At 44.7% G+C, this 19150-nt stretch overlaps 1 protein-coding gene across 1 annotated transcript in view; it reads right to left on the bottom strand.

Annotated features, from left to right (window-relative positions):
• Window positions 1-300: 300 nt before the first annotated feature.
• LOC124047540 (protein shisa-6-like) overlaps window positions 301-19150 on the bottom strand; it is a 156197-nt gene continuing 137347 nt past the window's right edge. The window contains exons 5-9 of the mRNA XM_046367850.1: window positions 13192-13251; window positions 11450-11470; window positions 9701-9853; window positions 3013-3116; window positions 301-1252 (exon numbers count right to left, since the gene is read on the bottom strand). Coding sequence (XP_046223806.1) covers window positions 476-1252; window positions 3013-3116; window positions 9701-9853; window positions 11450-11470; window positions 13192-13251 — 1115 coding nt within the window. The 3' untranslated portion in view covers window positions 301-475. The remainder of the gene's footprint in view (window positions 1253-3012; window positions 3117-9700; window positions 9854-11449; window positions 11471-13191; window positions 13252-19150) is intronic.

Genomic DNA, 19150 nt, shown 5'->3' on the forward strand with positions numbered 1-19150 from the left:
TGTCCCCTCATATGAATCACACCCAGATTGTGGTGGACAACGGTGCTTAGGGCGTAACAGGAATAACAGTAGAGTAGTTTGCCAATTTCACAGCACACTACCACAGCTGACTCAGTCTTAGTGGGGTTTCTGTCTACTGAAGAACTCTAGTCTCTTACAGTACAGTTACCGCTCTTCGATCTGGTGAGGTCTGAAAATGCAAAAAAATGTGAGTGTACCTTTTGTTTGACTTAAAATCATACAATTATCATCCTGTTATACTTGGCAGTCCCCCCCCCCCCCACACACATACTCCCCCAACACAAAGGGTCGTTGGTTTGATTCCCGCTGGGGCCACCCATACATAAAAATGTATGCAGACAGTAAGTCACTGGATAAAAGTGTCTGTTAAAAGGCGTATATATAAACTAGCGATGAGATGTTAGCATTCTCTGCTGACTCACTCCCAAGCTGGCCGTTAGCATGCTAGCTTGCGTTAAACAGTCACTTCGGTCTTGCTGCCTGTGCGGTAGTGCTGCTGGGGGATGTAGTGGAGCTGCTCCACAGTGTGGGTCCTTCTGGAGGCAAACTGCTGTCTCTTATTAGTCGTGTGGTTCATGGCTAGCGTGTTGGAGTGCCCCGCTGCTCCTGCTCCTCCTGCCGCCCCTGCGTTGCTCGAGGCACTGGGATGGGAATGCATTTTTGTCATCTTGTAGTGGTCCATGAGCGGTGTCGTGGGCATGAACACATCCGGGTGCGAGATGGCGTGCGACATCGACTTGTCGTTGTTGCCCCGGAAACCGCCGGACGCGCGCTTCAGCGACATCATCATTTTGTCCGGCGAGATCAGAGGATCCTGGGAGTACAGGCGATCTTGGGAGTAGAGGCGGTCTTGGGAGTAGAGGCGGTCTTGGGAGAAATGGCGGTCTTTCGGGTACATGTGGTCTTGAGATTGTAACAGCCTGTCCTTGGAGTACATGCGGTCCTTGGAGTACAGCCGGTCCTGGGACATCAGGCGTTCCTGGGACCTCAGCCTCTCGGCAGACAGTAGCTGCTCATCAGACAGGATACGTCCTCCTTGCCGAGTCATCCCTATCCCCTGGTAGTCTGGCTGGGGTTCTCTGTTTGGGGACAGGACCCGGTCCTGGGACATGGCCCTCTGGACACGAGGAGGCCTCTGTCTCCTGGGGGCCTGCTGCGCCTGGGGCTGCTGGGGTGGGGCCTGGGACACCTGGGGCTGGGGGGGCTGGCTCTGGAGCTGCTGCTGCTGCTGCTGGAGGAGGAAAGGGTGAAGATAGTCAACTGTTGATGTATTCAACATCTTCGGACTTTTGCAACTGCGTTAACTAAACAGCACCACTGGGTAAATAAACTGCAGCTTCATATAAATACGTACACTATTCACTGTTTTTGTATTTTTAACTTGAATACAGTAGATTACCATATAATGTACAGTAAAATACTATACATTTGTTTTAAAGCACATTGTAAGACCTTTCTGTAATTTTGACAGTAAAACACTGTGGCATGCACAGTGAAATACTTTAAATCTGTTTTACAGTATTAATTATGGTGCTTTGGGAAAATGGGAAAATTGGGAGCAGGGAAAGAGTCTCTGTCTCATGAACATATTTTAATGCCTTGTAAGATGCTATATTTGTTGCAACCGTTAGTTAGTGTGTTGTAACAACTGAAGTGATATATGGTAGTGGTTCCCTAATAATTACGTTTAGAGTGGCAGCAAGTCTCAACCCTTTAATGGTAGAATGTTTAGTCATGTCATTTTGCTCTGAAGTCGATATAGAAGTCTTTGTTAAAGTGCAAGTGATATAAAACACAAAATATTAGTTGGTGTAGTGTAATATATAATTAAACATTAATCTATTAGCAATTACTGATTTGATTTTCAATCCAATTCAACGATTCAACAAACAATTCAATGAAAGTACTGTATTGCTGGTTTGCTATATATTTACTTCAGCGTACTGTAAGTTATGGTGCATTAACATATTTTAAAGCGTGATTTGTAAGTGGCTATATTTCTTGTACCCGTTAGTGAGAAAGCTGTACCAATTGAACTGATATGTGGTGGTAGTTCCCTAGCAATGACATGTACAGTGTATAGGGAACAGATCAGAGTAATAGTGGATCTTAAACCTTTTCATGGTTGAATATTTACCATATGTCCATATGATCTGTTCTGCCCTGTAATCTCAGCCAGTTTGGAATCTTTTCTTTGTATTTATTATGAATCCCCATTAGTTCCTGCCAAGGCAGCAGCTACATTTCATGGTTGAATATTTACCATATGTCCATATGATCTGTTCTGCCCTGTAATCTCAGCCAGTTTGGAATCTTTTGTTCAGGCCTCTAGAAGTGCAAGTGATGTAAAACACCTAGTATTCATTCATATGCTGTAATATGCAAATTCTTACCGCCGACCCGCTTGCTCTAATCCTTTGTAATTAAAGTAAACTACTGTATAAATCATTTTCTTGTGATTTAATATTCACTTTTACTGTGTTTCATTGCTCTGGCATTAAGTTAATGTGAATATCTCAGTATTGTATTGGCACTATACAGGGATGGTCAGAGATTTATCGTAAGATATCTTGTTGTAATTACTATTATTTTGAAGATCAATGTATCCCTAACTACAGTAACATTGTCAGTAACGACTACAGATACAATTGATTTACTATGACTGTGATTTGTTTTTTCTTTATCAACCTTGGTGTAATGTAAGTTGCTAAGGACATCGGCACCCGCCGTTTACGGCACCCGCCGTAAATGTCCAAAATTTAAAAAATTTAACTTGCAAAGAACACTGGGTAATATGCCGCTGCGTGGGTAATTCCAGTAATATACTGGAAATTAGATTATTGTAACATTTTTGGTACTGTAACATGGATCAACATCAAATGTATTACCGTAGCTGTACTGTAAAATACATTACAGTAACTTACTGGCCAATTGCTGCCAGTAAGTTATTGTATATTTTACAGGAAATGTTTTACAATGTAGATGCAGTACCTGTTCCTGGTTCATTTTGATGACGTGTAAGGGCAGGGTGCTTCTGGCTGCCAGGTCAGGGAGGTGACGCTTGCGGGTGTAGTAGTCGTCGACATCTTTATCCGCTGTGGAGAGACAGCAAGACGAAAGACAGAGAATAGGTGGATTAGGAGAGAGAAAGAGGAAGGGAGAAGGTAAAGAGAGAGTAGGAGGGAAAGAGAGAAAAATGAAAAACAAAAGAGAAGAATAAAGGGTTGCTCAGAGAACAGAGGGACTGAAGGTTGCTCAGAGAACAGAGGGTCTGAAGGTTGCTCAGAGAACAGAGGGTCTGAAGGTTGCTCAGAGAACAGAGGGTCTGAAGGTTGCTCAGAGAATAGAGGGACTGAAGGTTGCTCAGAGAACAGAGGGTCTGAAGGTTGCTCAGAGAATAGAGGGACTGAAGGTTGCTCAGAGAATAGAGGGACTGAAGGTTGCTCAGAGAATAGAGGGACTGAAGGTTGCTCAGAGAATAGAGGGACTGAAGGTTGCTCAGAGAATAGAGGGTCTGAAGGTTGCTCAGAGAATAGAGGGACTGAAAGTTGCTCAGAGAATAGATGGACTGAAAGTTGCTCAGAGAATAGAGGGACTGAAGGTTGCTCAGAGAATAGAGGGACTGAAGGTTGCTCAGAGAATAGAGGGTCTGAAGGTTGCTCAGAGAATAGAGGGACTGAAGGTTGCTCAGAGAACAGAGGGTCTGAAGGTTGCTCAGAGAATAGAGGGACTGAAAGTTGCTCAGAGAATAGAGGGACTGAAGGTTGCTCAGAGAATAGAGGGTCTGAAGGTTGCTCAGAGAATAGAGGGTTTGAAGGTTGCTCAGAGAATAGAGGGACTGAAGGTTGCTCAGAGAATAGAGGGACTGAAGGTTGCTCAGAGAATAGAGGGACTGAAGGTTGCTCAGAGAATAGAGGGACTGAAGGTTGCTCAGAGAATAGAGGGACTGAAGGTTGCTCAGAGAATAGAGGGTCTGAAGGTTGCTATGAGAATAGAGGGTTTGAAGGTTGCTCAGAGAATAGAGGGACTGAAGGTTGCTCAGAGAATAGAGGGACTGAAGGTTGCTCAGAGAATAGAGGGACTGAAGGTTGCTCAGAGAATAGAGGGACTGAAGGTTGCTCAGAGAATAGAGGGACTGAAGGTTGCTCAGAGAACAGAGGGACTGAAGAATCAGTGGATATTAAATGTGATGTACAACCTTTCTAGAATCTCGGCCCCATCTGTGATTCTACCAGTGTTTCTGGCTGAGGGCTTGAACTTTCCAAAGGTTGTGTAAAAGTCTGTAAACAAACAGTGTCATACAGCATGCACCCGACAGAAATGTCATACACAAAGAGGATGCCATTCATGTGAAAATAATTTTAAATGACACCAAAGGTTCTTAAGATGAAAATGCTGCATGTTCATATATTATCAAACAGAACATGGATAGTGGTTGTGAACAAGAACAGGTCAGGAAATACACTACATAACAGCCTCAACTCTTTTGGGAAGGCTTTCCACTAGATGTTGGAACATTGCTGCTCAGGCCAGTCAAGTTCTTCCACACTGATCTCAACAAACCATTACTGTATGGACCTCGCTTTGTGTACGGGGGCATTGTGATGTTGAAACAGGAAAGGGCTTTCCCCAAACTGTTGCCACAAAGTTAGAAGCACAGAATGGTCTAGAATGTAATTGTAAGATAACGTGTTTCCACTGCTCAAGAGGTGGTACAACACGCTTCACAGCCAACGCTTGCTTGGCAGGGCGCAAAAGGCGTGTGAGACCATGGTCTCGAGGACGGAGAAAATCAGGGGATCGGTTCAGAACAGGAAAAACAGCTGGCGCATTACCCGAACCCGGGTTCAAAATCCACGGGGAGTATTAAACGCCGTCCCCGCCCCCCTCTCTGAACGAGAAAGCGCATGGTGATTTTAGGCTTGTGGGCGGCTGCTCGGTCATGGAAACTCATTTCATGAAGCTCCCAAGGAACAGTTATTGTGCTGACTTTGCTTCCAGAGGCAGTTTGGAACTGGGTTGTGAGTCTTTCAACCGAGGACAGACGATTTTTACGCGCTACGCACCTCAGCACAGTCCCATTCTGTGAGCTTGTGTTGCCTACCACTTCGCAGCTGAGCCGTTGTTACTCCAGGACCTTTCCACTTAACAATAACAGCCCTTACAGTTGACCAGGGCAGCTCTAGCAGGGCAGAAATGTGACGAACTGACTTGTTGGAAAGGTGGCATCCTATGACGGTGCCACATTGATAGTCACAGAGCTTTTCAGTAAGGCCATTCTACTGTCAATCTTTGAGTATGGAGATTTCATGACTGTGTAGTTGATTTTATACACCTGTTAACAACGGTTGGGGCTGAAATAGCCGAATCAACTCATTTGAAGGGGTGTCCACATTCTTCTGCATATATAGTGCATGTTCTTGCCTCCAGATTGTCTTGGAAGGATGTGTGATATCACACCCTCACACCATGTATGTATTATGCAGCAGACTCATTGGGAACCATGCATCAATCATTAGTCATGCGTAGAGATTCGACATAGTCACACATACAAGCACGTGCGCTACACGCACAGACACACACACACACACACACACACACACACACACACACACACACACACACACACACACACACACACACACACACACACACACACACACACACACACACACACACACACACACACACACACACACACACACACACACACACACACACAAAGTAAAGCTGCGGCATAACATTTCCAAAATATACATTTTTAAAGTTCACCCCCATCAAGACATAATGAGAGACGTCACTGGACAGTTGATGTCCTTGGAGTCTCTATTCTTTCTCACTTTGTCTTTTGAATGTTTTACTGCTAAAGTGAGATGGAAGGTGAACGTTAATAGCATTCGTCCGTTATTTATAGATTTACGACAAAAGACGTCTCCACTTTACACAGAACCCAGAAAGAGAACACCAAGCTGTGTCAGTTAGGTCACAACAACAACAAATCTCCGGCTGATCGCTACCTGTACACAAACGTCAATTATGACAGGACGCTCAAAGGGATTTAGCTAAGGTACATTACCTGATGAATAATGAAAATACGTATGTATGTTTTATCTGGCATGAGAATAATCACAATGAATCGGTTAAATATAAATCTGATTAATGAAAGAGTCAATAAAAATAAGACTTTGTTCTGAAGCAGTTATTTTTAGATGATAGAAAAATGTAGATATGTAGATAAAGGCATGGCCAATTCAGGCTGAAAAACCTTCTGATAAAAAGAATGAATAAATTACTTTTGATACATACTGTGCGTAAAAACACTGTGTGCTGCACTTTGAATGTATACATCAATTTACATTCATAAGTAGAAGCTGAGATTTTTCTTTTTCATTATACCATTAAGCCTCGGGCTTTATCCTACATGATCTTTCAGTAGGAAGACACTAGCTAACTAACAAAGAGAACTGCATGGTGCCTTTTGGATATTTGCTGCTGTAAATGATTTGCTTTGCTAGCAGATAAAGACAGCTAGACCGGCTGGCATCAACTGACGACAGTTTTATATTTCAACATAGAGGAAGAGATTAATCTACGGCTTTTACTGGACTGGATTATGGGCCCCGACCATGGTCGCGAGAACTAGGTTGTCCTGCAGCACTCTCTGATAAATTGAAATCAACTAAAAAAAAAGTGTATTGCATGAAACAGATTTTCAGGATAACAACATTCACCATGCCAACACACATTGAGACATTTTCCCAAGAACTAACATTTCCCAAGCGCGGACATTTTCCAAGCAATGACATAGCATGTTCCAATCAATATGCAGACACAGTTCTGTTAGATTCACACTGTAGAACATTGTCTGATTGATGACACCCTTCCATCTATGTGACTCGTTTCAGGAAACTAGGCGTATGTCGCACGTCACCACTTCACAGCAGAGCCATTGGAACGTAAACATTAATCTTCATCAAAATTCGTTTTTTTTTTGTTGGCATAAATGCCTTCTGGAATATGTGAACTTTCATGTGCCTTCATAACAAACTCGTATTCAATCCATAAATATGAATACAATTGTTTTGCTACTTTTCTCAACAACATTGATGCCCTGAATTGAATAACTGGCGCTGAATTTAATAGCGCTATTTAACAGCCGTCATTTTCCTACTAACAGATCAGTTGGGAAAAGTGATGGGCTACTTTCTACACTAGTGTGAACTAAAGTACCTTGACACAACGCTGGCCAAACAAGATGTAGCTATAAAACAAAATGAAGTTAAAGGGTTATAGTCTGCCGTGAAGCGTTCATCCATTTATTTAAGAGTGTTAGCTACATCTTCAGATATAAGTTTCTAATTTACTCAGAAGGTTGTTTTTTATTTGCAAGTTAAAGCATACTGTTCGCTAGCAAACATTAACTTGCTGGCTCGCTATCTAACGGCTCGCTAGCTAGCTCTCCAGTAGGTTACATATGTGAATCAAAAGTAGACAATAACAAGAGACACCTGAGACAGGATCAGTATAATGATGGCGACCCACTCTAGAGATGGCTGACAGGATCAGTATAACGATGGTGACCCACTCTAGAGATGGCTGAGAGGATCAGTATAACGATGGTGACCCACTCTAGAGATGGCTGACAGGATCAGTATAACGATGGTGACCCACTCTAGAGATGGCTGATGAGATCAGTATAATGATGGTGACCCAGTCTAGAGATGGCTGACAGGATCAGTATAATGATGGTGACCCAGTCTAATGATGGCGATCCACTCTAGAGATGGCTGATGAGATCAGTATAATGATGGTGACCCAGTCTAGAGATGGCTGACAGGATCAGTATAATGATGGTGACCCAGTCTAATGATGGCGATCCACTCTAGAGATGGCTGATGAGATCAGTACAATGATGGTGACCCAGTCTAGAGATGGCTGACAGGATCAGTATAACGATGGTGACCCACTCTAGAGATGGCTGATGAGATCAGTATAATGATGGCGATCCACTGTAGAGATGGCTGATGAGATCAGTATAATGATGGCGACCCAGTCTAGAGATGGCTGACAGGATCAGTATAATGATGGTGACCCACTCTAGAGATGGCTGATGAGATCAGTATAATGATGGTGACCCAGTCTAGAGATGGCTGATGAGATCAGTATAATGATGGCGACCCAGTCTAGAGATGGCTGATGAGATCAGTATAATGATGGCGATCCACTCTAGAGATGGCTGAAAAGATCAGTATAATGATGGCGACCCACTCTAGAGATGGCTGACAGGATCAGTATAATGATGGTGACCCACTCTAGAGATGGCTGATGAGATCAGTATAATGATGGCGACCCAGTCTAGAGATGGCTGATGAGATCAGTATAATGATGGCGATCCACTCTAGAGATGGCTGATGAGATCAGTACAATGATGGTGACCCAGTCTAGAGATGGCTGACAGGATCAGTATAACGATGGTGACCCACTCTAGAGATGGCTGATGAGATCAGTATAATGATGGCGATCCACTCTAGAGATGGCTGATGAGATCAGTATAATGATGGCGATCCACTCTAGAGATGGCTGATGAGATCAGTATAATGATGGCGATCCACTCTAGAGATGGCTGATGAGATCAGTATAATGATGGCGACCCAGTCTAGAGATGGCTGATGAGATCAGTATAATGATGGCGACCCAGTCTAGAGATGGCTGATGAGATCAGTATAATGATGGCAACCCAGTTTAGAGATGGCTGACAGGATCAGTATAACGATGGTGACCCATCGTGTGTGTGTGTGTGTGTGTGTGTGTGTGTGTGTGTGTGTGTGTGTGTGTGTGTGTGTGTGTGTGTGTGTGTGTGTGTGTGTGTGTGTGTGTGTGTGTGTGTGTGTGTGTGTGTGTGTGTGTGTGTGTGTGTGTGTGTGTGTGTGTGCTGACTGAATAAAAATCCCCTTACAGGAGTTTTAGTAGCACCGACTTTGAGTTGTAGCCTGCACCATAGATTCATATGCCTCCCTTTGTTCCCGTGCCAACAGTGAAGTACAGGACAGCCATGATGCGATTACACAAGCCTTAAGGAATATTTGCATTACACTTCTGGAATATGATGACATGAGACCTCATTTGGCTGCAGAAGCCAGAGTAAGACACTGAATCAATACAGAGCGGCTGCTAGAGCGCAGATCAGAGCTTAATGTGGTTAAACACTCTAAAAGAAATGGTGGCTGATGCTATTGCTGCTTCACTCTAGATAAATGTTTAAGGGGAGACGGTGAGCGTGTGGCCTATATGGTTTTCAAGAAGTGGTGACTTGTCGGACGTTACGGAAGAGAGCGGATGACGTCATTTTTTATTTTCTGTGGCCTCTCATTCAGACGCTGTTTATGCCTTGAAGAGTCGAGCCTTTCTGGAAAAGGTAGTGAACGCTGGTGCACTTCTAATGAACAGTATGACCCTTTCAGGAGAAAGTATCCTGTCGTTGCATCTTTAGGGGCATATGGTGTAATCCCTCATGAACGTTTGCCAGTTGAGAAACGAGCCGAATGCAGAGTTTTAACAGGCCAGATCAGGCCGTAACTTATGCAGTATAATGTTGAACATGCGGAACATTTAAAAAGAGGCAGTGGCAGCTCTGTCAGCGTTACTGTTAAGGGTGAACTGTGCTGTGGTCGGGACCTACTCAGTCTCTTGAGGGAGGAGTATCTGTTGAGGTCGGCCTTGACTGCGGCCTCGTAGGTGGGCGGCAGGTGGGACAGGCTCTGGAAGGAGCGCGAGGAGGACAGGTCGTATGGCTCCGTCTGCGAGGTCAGGATGCCACTCATCCTAGTGTTCTCTGGGGAGACACAGCAAAACAAACAAGAGGGGGGTGTTTTCCTAAAAAAATATACGCCGTCAGACCAAAGGCAACAATGGTGGAGCACCTCTGCTGAGGAAGGGTGGAGGGAGGTACGAGAGGGAGGGGAGGTGGTCATCTGACAGGAACTTGTTAAGGGAGTGTTTGGTAGAGTCTGGGTGGTGGTGGGGGGTGAGTTGAAAGTAAGAGATGGGCTAGGGGATGTGGGTTAAGAGGCACACTGGGAGCATTTGACACTGTCTGGTACAGTAGGTAAAGGGTGTGACAGGAGAGGTGACAACGGCCCCAAAACAACACCAGACCAAACAACAGATGTCTGCTTCACAGTGACCCTGACTGTGACAGTTTGTGTGCTGTCATTTGAGGAGTGGTGGAATGGGGAGAGGGCTAGGACAGGGCAGCGACACGCTTGTCTGACTGATATAATGTGATGCCAGAGAGAGAGAGAGAGATGGGAAAACTGGGACTGTGGACCTTTCTCTATCTTCACCCTTTTTTTTCTCAAACTCCCCTCTTCAGTTTCTCTCTCTTTCTCTCTCTCCTTATCTCTCCTAGCTCCTGCTCTCTCCCCCTCTAAATATCCCTCCCTCTCTTTTCTCTCCATCCCTCCCTGTCTCTGTCTCTCTCTGTCTCTCCTGTGGGCTGTGAGTCTGTCATGCAGAGCAGCAGAGAAGTGGGCAGCAGGGTGCGGCTCATGTCCAGGCTCCAGTGATAAAGTGAGGGAGGGATGAGAAAAAAAAGAGGAGAGAACGAGAAGATACAGATGGAAGGAGAGAAGGGGATGGTGGGGTAGGAGAAGAGAGGGAAGGAGGGAAGGGGATGGTGGGGTAGGAGAAGAGAGGGAAGGAGGGAAGGGGATGGTGGGGTAGGAGAAGAGAGGGAAGGAGGGAAGGGGATGGTGGGGTAGGAGAAGAGAGGGAAGGAGGGAAGGGGATGGTGGGGTAGGATAAGAGAGGGAAGGAGGGAAGGGGATGGTGGGGTAGGAGAAGAGAGGGAAGGAGGGAAGGGGATGGTGGGGTAGGAGGAGAGAGGGAAGGAGGGAAGGGGATGGTGGGGTAGGAGGAGAGAGGGAAGGAGGGAAAGCAAAAAGAGAGAGAAATAGTCAAGAGGGTGGAATAAATATAGAGATGAAGAGAGAGAGAGGGACATAAAAAGGCCAGATGGGAGGAGTTTCGCGAGGGCAACACTATCCATACTCTCTCAACACAGGGAAAATAGACAATGTGACATGCTGTTAGCTACCTCCAGAATCAGAAACACACTGCTGAATCTCCAGGCACATTACGACTGAGGAATGTGTACTGGGGAAGGTACAACGGCTGAAGGGTGGGCGAGTGTGAGGAAGGGTGTATTTGAATGGAAGGGTGTGTTTGAATGGAAGGGTGTGTTTGAATGGAAGGATGTGTTTGAATGGAAGGGTGTGTTTGAATGGAAGGGTGTGTTTGAATGGAAGGGTGTGTTTGAATGGAAGGGTGTGTTTGAATGGAAGGGTGTGTTTGAATGCGAGTACAATTATGTTGATTTCTGTGTGAATAAGACTATGTGTGTATAAGTGCGTGTGTGTGTGTGACTTACCACGTCTCAATGATCGGTGAGCTACCCCACCCAAGTGAAAAACAGACAGTTCAGAAACATGTTGATGGTGTGAAACAGAATTCTGACAAAAACCCAGCCAACACACTCCCCACCAACACACACCTAACCAACACACACCTAACCAACACACACCTAACCAATACACACCTAACCAACACACTCCCCACCAACACACACCTAACCAACACACTCCACACCAACACACACCTAACCAACACACACCTAACCAATACACACCCAGCCAACACACTCCCCACCAACACACACCTAACCAATACACACCTAACCAACACACACCTAACCAATACACACCCAGCCAACACACACCTAACCAACACACACCTAACCAATACACACCCAGCCAACACACACCTAACCAACACACACCTAACCAATACACACCGAACCAACACACACGTAACCAACACACACCTAACCAACACACACCCAGCCAACACACACCCACCAACAACCAGCCAACACACTCCTCATTCATTACCATAAGTCCAGGAATAAAATAATGATGTCTATAACTTGTATGTATTTGGAACAGACCAATTATCCAATGTGCCTTTAAATACAGTTCTAATGCAACTTATGAATGAATACGTTTTTTTTGTAATCCCCTTTTTGATTGACAGAAAGCCAGTAGTTGCTTCATGGAGGACAGCACAGGTTGCAATGTATCTAAGCAACACGGCACATTGGTACAACAAGCCCTTTTTATGTGGCTTGTGATTGAAGTGTGTGCCTTTTGATGTGTTTTGATGGAATGAATTTCTATTGTTTCCCATAGATTTCATAGGGATTTCTTCATGGATCACACGTTGAATTGTCACACACGAGGAGAAGTGTTCGCGACTACAGAATCTCCTTAAAACCCAGCGGAAGTCCTAGAGGGGAGAGGCTTCCACGCAGGGTTGAGCCAACACTGAACATCAGAATGCAAGCCAAAGAGGCCAATCCAATGTTAAACAAATACAAAAGCAGTGGATTATCTCTCCTTTTCTTTCTTCCTTGTCCTCTTCTCACCCTTTGTCCTTGTGGAACCAGCTTCCTTATATCTCTCCATCAGCCCCTAAACCCGGCTCTTGTGAATGAATAGAGACAATTGGTAGCAGAAAATCCCTAAATTCCATTTGTAATGAAACCGGGGCTGATATCCTCAGCGAGAGCAGAAGGTTAGAATAGAATCTTATAATGACAGGGTCAATCATCTCAGGAGGAACCTGTTTCTGTGGTAGAACCATATAGCCGAGATGCCCTGAACTTAACAGCATGCTACTAGCTTGATGTCCAGCCAATCGTATTTCCCTTTAGCAGGTGATAGACAGAGGCTAGGCCGAGGTTAAATGGCTTTTCATTCGCTCTGTTTAAAGGAATACATTGTCATAGTTATGAAATGTAACACTTCTATGATTATATTGTTAATTTTTTAGAAAATGATATAAGAGAATGGATGTAGAGAGATCGATGAGCAGGCTGGTATCATTAGTACCATACTGTACAGTATAAAGAGTGTTTTAAAGTGAATTCCCAAAACCGGGGCTTGATTTTTCAGGAGAATGGCCATTTCTCTTTGTATAAATAAATCGGTGGCTCTGTTTTCAATATCCACCCTAAGTAACGTACTGGGCATGAATTCTCTGTCGTAGCCTATCCTGCAGTGGATACTGTAACATAACCCTGTGTCTGGGTGCAGTGCTGTTAGCTGTCCTTACCATTATGGGTGCGTGTTGGGCTACCTAGAACCACATGGTTGTAGTTGTGCTGGTGGGTACCTGTGAAAACAGCAATGGAGACGATCATTCAACGTGATAAGCATATCAGATATTGTATCTGATCAAAAGTAATGACATGGTTTAATACAAGGGGATATCTAGTGGTGGCATCATTAAAGGGATACAAGGGGAGATCTAGTGGTGGTATAATTAAAGGGGAGATCTAGTGGCTGCATCATTAAAGGGATAAAAGGGGAGATCTAGTGGCGGTATAATTAAAGGGGAGATCTAGTGGCTGCATCATTAAAGGGATACAAGGGGAGATCTAGTGGCGGTATAATTAAAGGGGAGATCTAGTGGCTGCATCATTAAAGGGATACAAGGGGAGATCTAGTGGCGGTATAATTAAAGGGGAGATCTAGTGGCGGTATAATTAAAGGGGAGATCTAGTGGCTGCATCATTAAAGGGATACAAGGGGAGATCTAGTGGCGGTATAATTAAAGGGATACAATGGGAGATGTAGTGGCTGCATCATTAAAGGGATACAAGGGGAGATCTAGTGGCTGCATCATTAAAGGGGAGATCTAGTGGCGGTATAATTAAAGGGATACAATGGGAGATGTAGTGGCTGCATCATTAAAGGGATACAAGGGGAGATCTAGTGGCGGTATAATTAAAGGGATACAATGGGAGATGTAGTGGCTGCATCATTAAAGGGATACAATGGGAGATGTAGTGGCTGCATCATTAAAGGGATACAAGGGGAGATCTAGTGGCGGTATAATTAAAGGGATACAATGGGAGATGTAGTGGCTGCATCATTAAAGGGATACAAGGGGAGATCTAGTGGCGGTATAATTAAAGGGATACAATGGGAGATCTAGTGGCTGCATCATTAAAGGGATACAAGGGGAGATCTAGTGGCGGTATAATTAAAGGGATACAATGGGAGATGTAGTGGCTGCATCATTAAAGGGATACAAGGGGAGATCTAGTGGCGGTATAATTAAAGGGATACAATGGGAGATCTAGTGGCTGCATCATTAAAGGGATACAATGGGAGATGTAGTGGCTGCATCATTAAAGGGATACAAGGGGAGATCTAGTGGCTGCATCATTAAAGGGATACAATGGGAGATGTAGTGGCTGCATCATTAAAGGGATACAAGGGGAGATCTAGTGGCTGCATCATTAAAGGGATACAAGGGGAGATCTAGTGGTGGTATAATTAAAGGGGAGATCTAGTGGCTGCATCATTAAAGGGATAAAAGGGGAGATCTAGTGGCGGTATAATTAAAGGGGAGATCTAGTGGCTGCATCATTAAAGGGATACAAGGGGAGATCTAGTGGCGGTATAATTAAAGGGGAGATCTAGTGGCTGCATCATTAAAGGGATACAAGGGGAGATCTAGTGGCGGTATAATTAAAGGGGAGATCTAGTGGCGGTATAATTAAAGGGGAGATCTAGTGGCTGCATCATTAAAGGGATACAAGGGGAGATCTAGTGGCGGTATAATTAAAGGGATACAATGGGAGATGTAGTGGCTGCATCATTAAAGGGATACAAGGGGAGATCTAGTGGCTGCATCATTAAAGGGAGATCTAGTGGCGGTATAATTAAAGGGATACAATGGGAGATGTAGTGGCTGCATCATTAAAGGGATACAAGGGGAGATCTAGTGGCGGTATAATTAAAGGGATACAATGGGAGATGTAGTGGCTGCATCATTAAAGGGATACAATGGGAGATGTAGTGGCTGCATCATTAAAGGGATACAAGGGGAGATCTAGTGGCGGTATAATTAAAGGGATACAATGGGAGATGTAGTGGCTGCATCATTAAAGGGATACAAGGGGAGATCTAGTGGCGGTATAATTAAAGGGATACAATGGGAGATCTAGTGGCTGCATCATTAAAGGGATACAAGGGGAGATCTAGTGGCGGTATAATTAAAGGGATACAATGGGAGATGTAGTGGCTGCATCATTAAAGGGATACAAGGGGAGATCTAGTGGCGGTATAATTAAAGGGATACAATGGGAGATCTAGTGGCTGCATCATTAAAGGGATACAATGGCAGATGTAGTGGCTGCATCATTAAAGGGATACAAGGGGAGATCTAGTGGCTGCATCATTAAAGGGATACAATGGGAGATGTAGTGGCTGCATCATTAAAGGGATACAAGGGGAGATCTAGTGGCTGCATCATTAAAGGGATACAATGGGAGATGTAGTGGCTGCATCATTAAAGGGATACAAGGGGAGATCTAGTGGCTGCATCATTAAAGGGGAGATCTAGTGGCTGCATCATTAAAGGGATACAAGGGGAGATCTAGTGGCGGTATAATTAAAGGGGAGATCTAGTGACGGCATCATTAAAGGGATACAAGGGGAGATCTAGTGGCTGCATCATTAAAGGGATACAAGGGGAGATCTAGTGGCTGCCTCATTAAACGGTTGGTTCACCCTAAAATGAACGTTTGTCAGATGTTTCCATACCTCAAAAGTGGTCTTTAAATTAAATCAAGCTTAGTTCATTTTCAATGCTATCTGTTAAGTTGATCCAGACTTATGAATTTAAGCGTGATCTACAGGCTTCAACTCCAAATGAATAAGAAAGATTAGCACCATGAAAGACCTTTTTTCAGGGGGATATAAAAAACAACTGACACGTGTATATATTCAGATGTAGAGCATCCCTTTAATGCCCTCTATCCAAGCACATGGATATAATGATTGACAGAAGATGGAGACAAAAACAGTAATGAGATAAAAAGAGAGGAAGGATGAAAAATGGGGAAGGATGGAGAGGTGGAGACTCCTCAGTCCCTTCGTAATGTAGCCGTTACCCTGTAAAACAATATTCACACACTGACATGTAATATTCACATACACACTGACATGGGAGATGAATGTGTGTGTGTGTGTGTGTGTGTGTGTGTGTGTGTGTGTGTGTGTGTGTGTGTGTGTGTGTGTGTGTGTGTGTGTGTGTGTGTGTGTGTGTGCGTGTGCGTGCGTGCGTGCGTGCGTGCGTGCGTGCGTGCGTGCGTGCGTGCGTGCGTGCGTGTGTGTGTGCGTGTGCGTGTGCGTGTGCGTGTGTGTGAGCCCAAAAAAAAGCAACGATGGCTAGATGGAACACCCGATGCAAAGTGCCATTGACACGTTGACTTGGCTGTGTGCTGTTGTGCCTGTTTCAAAATGAATACAGAGTCCACTGCTGTAACACTCCATTTGAAATCTTTCACAGAGCTGAGACGGTGGAGAGGACCTCACTCGCACAGGTTTCAATATTTATTTTAAAAGATGGAATGTGTCATCAGAGTACATGCGCGGTGGGTGTGTACAGATGTAGAATCTTAATTTGGGCCAGTTTGCTACAGCAGTAAAATAAAATGCAGCAACAATTAAGAAATTATTATGTGGATTCTAATTAATGGATATTTTAGTAGGGGTTGATACATTTTTCCTTAGGACAAATCAAGTGGAAAAGTGGAAATTACAAACTTTATAAATCTCAAATACACTACAAGTTTGCATGTCCTGCAGTACAGGCAAACGATTAGCGACAAAAGAGTGATCAAATTAAGATCATACATCTGTATGAGCGTATTTAATTTCTATAAAGTATAGTTTGACAGTTAACATCAGAGTTTGGTTTCTGGAGAGAGAGAATGTTTGCGAAAAAGTCACAGACGCGAGGGCAGGGTTTTCTGAATATATGAATGTGCTTAATGTTCCTGGATATTATCAAACACAGAAACAGATGCAAGGCGTGATTTCAACTGTAATGATATTGTTCTCTAGCTGTAATACCAAAACACTTTCCAGTCACTCTTTGTAGTTAATCCACACACAGGACTGACACCCCAATTACACCTTTAACTTCAGGCTTGGCCCCACACTGTCAGTGTCCAGAGAGAGAGAGCTTTGAGACCTCCATAGAGAAATAGATAGAGACAGTAGTGTCGAGAGCCCCATAGACAGACAGAGAGGAGTCCTGCTGAGCTGAGAGCCCCTGCACTGGTCGTTCATTGATCCCACTGCAATCAGGTGACCAATTAGCTGTGTTGGAGAGAGACAACACATGAGCATGCACACACACACACACACACACACACACACACACACACACACACACACACACACACACACACACACACACACACACACACACACACACACACACACACACACACACACACACACACACACACACACACACACACGCACACACCACTACCACCACCACCCCTGGAGCCCAGAGGCTGGATATCAGGCTTAAACACCCAGTGCTCTGTCATCCGTTTCGGGCCTATGGTGCAAACTCCTCTCTGGAGGAGATCCAGAAATGGGTTTGTTATTGACCAGGGGAGAGGAGGAGGAGGGGGAGGGCAGGGTGGGAAGTGATGGATGTATTGACATAAGATCCCTATCGTTGGTGTAGAGTGAGTGAGAGTGGAGGGAATATGATCTAGCTGGATAGGGGATAGGTTACCCTGACGTAGCTAGATAGGGGATAGGTTAACCTGACATAGCTGGAGTAAAATAAACACCTAAAACTTGACGAGAGGAAAAATATATGTCTGGGGAGGTTCTCTTCTGCACTGTTCAACTAATCCAGTAAAAATGGAGTGTTGCTTTGATGACGTCCAAAAGCTGAAGTCTATCTTTAGGCTCTCTTTCCATTCCCCATGAAAACCACAACATCTGGTTGTTGGGGACTCTGCAGAGGCTAAGTCAATTTAAAGACGCCTCCCTCTTAGCTGTATCAGTTAATGGTTCTGCCAGCTAAATCTGATAATGAGAGAAGGAGATAAGTATTGTCATGCAGGTGATAGAGGACCCAAAAGCGACTTAACAGAAACAGAGTTTATTCAAATCCAAACAGGGAATAACAGAAATCCTCTAGTCTGTAGAGGGAATAACAAGAGAAGCGGCCACAGACTGCAGGTCGCCAATCTTAACGGGTTGAAAGGCGCAGGCCGTAGTAGACAGAGACACCTGCTCACACGCAGCATCTGATGAAGGCAAAAAACACGACAGGACAGGGCGAAACACAATCACAGCATGGTGAATACAAAACAAGGAACCGACGGGACAGGAACGGAACACAAAGGAATAAATAGGGACTCTAATCAGGGGAAAGGATCGGGAACAGGTGTGGGAAGACTAAATGATGATTAGGGGAATAGGAACAGCTGGGAGCAGGAACGGAACGATAGAGAGAGGAGAGAGAGGGAGGGGGAGAGAGAGGGATAGAAAAAGGGAACGAACCTAATAAGACCAGCAGGGGAAACGAACAGAAGGAAAAGCAAAATGACAAGATGATATAAGACAAAACATGACAGTACCCCCCACTCACCGAGCGCCTCCTGGCGCTCTCGAGGAGGAACACTGGCGGCAACGGAGGAAATCATAGATCAAACGGTCCAGCACGTCCCGAGAAAGAACCCAACTCCTCTCCTCAGGACCGTAACGAAAAACGATAAAAAGGGAAACTAGGGTACTACTCTAAAAAAAAAAATGAGAACTAGGGACAGACTGAGACACAGCAAGGGCAGGAACAAGAACAGGAGAGATGCGATGGCAGGGAACAGACTGAGACCCAGCAAGACCAGGAGCAGAAGCAGAAAAAAAGGTTACCAGACTTCTTCTGCGCGCAGTCTGAACACGCAGCCACGAAACGGCGCGTGTCACGCTCCTGAGTCGGCCACCAAAAGCGCTGGCGAATAGACGCAAGAGTGCCTCGAACACCGGGATGACCAGCTAACTTGGCAGAGTGAGCCCACTGAAGAACAGCCAGACGAATGGAAACAGGAACGAAAAAATAGGTTACTAGGACAAGCGCTAAATACGCAGTGTGCGTGAGTGCTTGCTTAACCTGTCTTTCAATTCCCCAGACTGTCAACCCGACAACACGCCCATAAGGAAGAATCCCCTCGAGATCAGTAGAAGCC

The sequence above is a fragment of the Oncorhynchus gorbuscha genome, linkage group LG11, assembly GCF_021184085.1.
Source record: "Oncorhynchus gorbuscha isolate QuinsamMale2020 ecotype Even-year linkage group LG11, OgorEven_v1.0, whole genome shotgun sequence".
Taxonomy (NCBI): Eukaryota; Metazoa; Chordata; class Actinopteri; order Salmoniformes; family Salmonidae; genus Oncorhynchus; species Oncorhynchus gorbuscha.